At 44.7% G+C, this 5129-nt stretch overlaps 1 protein-coding gene across 1 annotated transcript; it reads right to left on the bottom strand.

Moving 5' to 3' along the window:
* Nucleotides 1-1782: 1782 nt before the first annotated feature.
* LOC130888402 (ferritin light chain 1-like) lies at nucleotides 1783-2803 on the bottom strand. The gene is made up of 2 exons (XM_057791305.1): nucleotides 2503-2803; nucleotides 1783-1835 (listed from the first exon to the last, which is right to left on the bottom strand). Exons 1-2 carry the CDS (start codon nucleotides 2801-2803, stop codon nucleotides 1783-1785), a joined length of 354 nt encoding a protein of 117 aa, XP_057647288.1.
* Nucleotides 2804-5129: the final 2326 nt, after the last annotated feature.

The following is a 5129-nucleotide window of genomic DNA, read 5'->3' as shown; positions in this document are numbered from 1 at the left end:
TTCTTATTGGGTAAACACAAATCAGTACTCTTCAGAAACCTCCTCATGGCCGGTTCTGTTTGTCAGGAAAGCCACTATGTCCTTTTTCTGTCCTCGATTGTCACCTGAAGGGGTCAAAGCACATCTAGTTCCTGATTAACCCAATGACGGAATCAGCTCAAAGACCCCATCTGCTGGCTGTCCCAAAAAATGAGCTTGTTTTTTGGTCAAGTTGCTGCTTTCTAGTCTCATAAGACAGCTCGGTAGTTTGTCCCCCAGTAAATTGTTTTTTAAACTACAGAGTGGTCTAGTTCAGCGGCTCACTTCTTTCACATCTGGTGCCAAAACCACGGAAGGATGCCTGGGCCCCTGAAGACCTGGTTCTTTAACTGAACCAAACTGCCGATTTGGCCCTCCTGTGGGGAAGGGTAACTTGCCATTCTCCATTTTCAGTTTCAAATTTAAAGTTTATCTTATTGACGACTTCTCTACTCACCCAAGGAGAAGAGAAGGGTCTGCAGCGCTGCCTAGGCCCGTGCAGAGGGTGCCCACCCCAGGGATGAGCCTTATCTAGTGGGGAGGGAGGCGGTTCCCTGTGCAGATCCCCGCTGGAATTACCAGGTCAATGCCTGGGCATTGCCTCCTGGCTGGGCTCAAAGGCCTCACATAAGAGGGCATATTTTTTACAAACCTAGGGGGGTTCGACCAGAGGCCAGATAAAAATCCTGCTGAGTTCCTCACCTGACTCGCAGAGGCTGATCCACACCCAGTTAGATCCAAGCAGGCTTGCTTATCTTCAGTTCTCACTTCTTTTCCCAGTTATTGCTTGAGATTGGGGCCGGGGGAGACAAACTTAAAAGGCTTGTTCTCAAATCCCTCACAGAGATCTGCTGAATATGGCGTTTCAATTCTTCGATGAGAAGGAGGGGCAGGAAAGAACTCGATGTGTTTCTCGTGGTGGACAGAAATACCAGCCGCTGGCAGCAGTCCTGGGACCAACTCCAAAGAGGAACAGGGTTCCACCTGTGGTGGTTACCGATGCGGTAACACCGGTCAAAGGGCAAACAATTGTCCTTCACTTCACCTGCTGCCAGGACTTGGCCCACTCTGTGGACAGGCAGGGTTCTGGGGGTTGGCTGGCCCTCTTTGCCTTGCCGAGGTAGATCACTCTCCCAGGTTTCTCCTCCACAGGAACATGTTCCCCATCTGGGCCTGGCGGCTGGAGACTCATGCTACCCTGAGACCTTTGTCCTCAACAAACCCATCAGTGTCAGTATCAGGATCACTCTCCAGGTACTGCTTGAGTCTCTCACATTTTAAATAAATTCTCAGGAGCTACTTGGTCCACGCTTCCAGATTCCTCTGGTAAAACTCAATTCTTCTTTGCTCTCTATGATAGGAGTCAAAGGCCAGTCTCACTAGCCCAGGGATACAGGTCCTTTCTTCTGTTCCCACTTGCTTACTCCTTTTAACTTATTTCTAGCTGCCCAACCCCACTATTGGGCAGGGATATCCTGTCCAAATTATGCTTTTCCTTTTGTTTGCATCCAGCTTCTGGAATTTTCCTTATCTGTCTAGCCTCTGAAGAGCTCCCTTGTGCTCTGGTTGACACTAATGCTTTCTGTATTCTCTTCCAAGCTCCCTTGTTGACCCAAACCTCCTCTTCTTCAGTGGCCATCATTAATTCCTCCAGTAAGAACCTATCATGGGACCCTACCTCCTACCCCTGTCATTATCGATACCATATCTCCTTAAAACATTTCAAATGGCATAGAGGCTGGAGGTGCAGAAGAGCGAGAGAGCTCATGCCTCAATGCCCAGCACCTCAACAACAAAACAGAAAGTGTCCAGAAGACCTGGAATGTACAAGACAGAAATTGACAGCACTTCCCCAAAATGCATGAAACCATAGATATACCGTGTACTATTATTATAAGAAGCTTACCAAACATAAAATCAACTAGGCCAACAACGTACTTGAAGAACATGAGGACATCATGGAGATAAATCTCACTCTACTCAACAATGCCAGAAAGAAAGCACATTTGTTTCCTCATGTACTTCGTGATTTGCAAAAATCATCCATATACTGTACCATAAAGAAGAGGTCAAGATCAAGGGGAAAGCCATGAGTATTTCAATAGATGAAGGAAAATTTAGCCTCTGTATGGTTTTAAAAAAAATGTTTTTGGTAAACTGGTAATGAATTAGGAATAAATAAAACTGGTGCCTTGACAACGCTATAGCTAACACTGTTCAATGGTGATGTGCGTGTTGAAAACTTTCTGAAATAAGAAGTGAGAACGGCAGCAGAAAAAAATAAATTCTGGTTTCTTTATACACCGCAGGGTGACTCTAGAGAATGATAATCTACTAAATATGTAAAAAAAAGTGATCCAATGGAATTTTGAATGTTTTACCACAAAAATTATGTGTATTTGAGAAGCTAGAGCATCTTATTTGAAGCTTACAATATAACACACACACACACACACACACACACACACACACACACACACACACACAGGGCAGCTTCCATGGCCTCCTGGGTTTTACCCCACTCATCTGGAGATGGCTTCTGCACATCCTGAAAGAGTGCACGGCCTCCGCGATCGTTCTGCAACTTGAGCAGACACTCGGCGCCCTCGCGCTTCTCCTCGGCCAATTCGCGAAAGTGGCCTACACCCTCCAGAGCCACGTCATCCGGGTCAAAATAGTAGCCCAGCGAGAGGTAGGTGTAGGAGGCCCGCAGGTGCAGGTTGACCAGGCGGTTCACGGCAGCCTCCACTTCGGTGAAATAATTCTGAAGAATTTGGGAGGTCATGGCTGAGACACAGTCTGGAGCTACCCGCAAAGAGACGGTGCTGGCTGGTCCTGGGAGCAGAAGGCTGCGAGGTGATGGTCCCAGAGGCTGCGGGGCAGATGAGGAGGGGTGGAAGCTAACAGGCCCCAGGTCTGTTCCGTCCAAACACTGTTGAAGCAAGACACAGATCCACGGGATCTCCGAAGGCTGCTTATTGGCTAACTCTTACATCTTAATTTAACCCATCTCTATTAATCCGTATATCACCATGAGGTCGTGGCCTACCAGCAAAGTTCCAGCACATCTACCGCCAGCCGCGGATCCATGGCATCTCCTAACTCCCTCCCTTCTTTCTCCCAGCATTCGGTCCAGTCCTCCCTGCCTACCTAAGTTCTGCCCTATCAACAAGCCAAGGCAGTTTCTTTGTTCGTTAATGGTAATCACAATAACACTCAGAGGGGACTCCCACATCAGCTGTACACTCTCTGCAGTGCTGCCCCAGAGTCTTTGGCTCACTCTCGGCAGTATTCACAGCAATAACTGACAATAATCGAGAAGCTATTGAATAAGCTAAAATTACTGGCTTACTTTCAGAAGCAATTATATATATAGCATTCTGATCTTATCATGCCTTTGGAAGAATGCAAGAGCAGCTCATCATCAGCTTTGAGAAGCGGTGATATGCATTCAAACCAAATAAAAGGTTTATAACAGGAAGATTAAGTATCAGCAAGCTGAAAAGGGAACACAAAATACAAAGACACATTTAAAAATAAAACAGGAACATCTAAAAATAAAACTCACCAGCAAAGCCGAAACCATAAAATACGCTCATGCAGGGGATGAAATTTTAAATTGTGAAATCCATGCATTTTACCCCATTGCAAACTTATACTCATGTGAACACTACTAACCTACATCACAGAAAATAACAGTGTCTGGCACCCACTGGAATAAAAACAGAAATGGTTAACCAATTAAAATCTCCTTAAATTTTTTAAGTTTATTTTTAAAAATTTTTATTTATGTGTATGCATATGAGTGTGTGCAGGTGCTTAAGGAGGCCAGACGAGGGTGCTAGATTCCACAGAGCTAGAATTATAGGCAGCTGTGAGCCACTTGATGTGGGTGCTGGAAATTGAATTTGTATCCTTTGCAGAAGCAGGCTGTGCTCTTAACCACTGCGCCATCTCTCCAGCCCTCTTAAATATTTTAAATATTAAAAACAAAAATTGGTTTTCATGAGCATGTATGCACATATAAATTAATTAAAATTCAAGCTGCTCTTGTCTGAGGATATTACTATGGAATCAGTTTTTTTGGGGGATGATAATAGCTTCATCATTGTATTTGCTATTATAGAAATAACGTGAGAATGATTGGTTTTTCATTTCTAGATTAACTTGGGCAATATTTTTATTTCCACATTTTGCAAGACACTTCCATAGTTTACAAATAAAGATAACCCTTCACAATCTTCTGATGCTTATTATAAGGCATTGACCATACAAGTTTGGGATGGCTGAGAATGATGTAGAGGCTGTAGAGTCACTTGTATTTGGGTTGTGTTATGTGATCTTTACCACCATTTATGCACTGTGCTGCAGGCCTCAGTAAATGGAGGGGAATTTGATCTATAATAATTTCTATTGACCTTTGAGTAGCTATGAGCACCAAGGGAATATGGGTTATTCATATTTGACATTCAGGAGGTCATAATCTATTGAGGGATCAGGTCATACAGAAGCAGGTGCATAGCAGATTGGGCTAGGCAGTTTTTGAGATGTGTGGAGACGAATTCCAATGGCGTGCGACCTTCTTAGAGGAGGCGAAAACAGACAACAAAAACATAGTATGGAGCAGAATCAGTTGGGTAAAGGGCAAACAGGAAGTTGTGGGAACCGATGTATCTGGTAGGTGGGAGACTTTTAAACTGGATGGATAGAGGACTTCAGGGAATTAGGCTGAGATCAGATTCCAAGAGCTAGGGTCAGCACCTCCTCCACCCCCCCATCAACCCCCCCCATCAAATCCCTCTTGTGCCATAAATGCTTCCTTATTTGAATCATTGTAGGAAAACCAAGGCCTGCATGGCTTGTATTGGTACTGTCATCACACACATAGTATCCTAGCCCCACATTCCATGCCTCATTGTCCCTCACCTCGGGCCCTCACATTATTCTCTTTGGAACATATTGCTACCGTGATAAGGTCACACATATGCATGGCACCACCACCACCACCAGCAACAGCACAATGGCAACAATTAAATAAAAAGAGGTTTTGAATTTGAGAGCACGAATGAGGACCTGGGAGCGCTTGGAGAGAGTAAAGAGGAAAGGGGGTC

The sequence above is a fragment of the Chionomys nivalis genome, chromosome 17 (assembly GCF_950005125.1).
Source record: "Chionomys nivalis chromosome 17, mChiNiv1.1, whole genome shotgun sequence".
Lineage (NCBI taxonomy): Eukaryota > Metazoa > Chordata > Mammalia > Rodentia > Cricetidae > Chionomys > Chionomys nivalis.
This window is presented reverse-complemented; position numbering and strand designations above follow the sequence as displayed.

Bases quoted from the DNA above. Each gene is read 5' to 3' on its own strand.
- LOC130888402 (XM_057791305.1), bottom strand. From the start codon at position 2,803: ATGACCTCCCAAATTCTTCAGAATTATTTCACCGAAGTGGAGGCTGCC. The intron at 1,836-2,502 runs GTGTGTGTGTGT...TGTACATTCCAG, and splicing joins GGCCATGGAAGCTGCCCTGT to GTCTTCTGGACACTTTCTGT.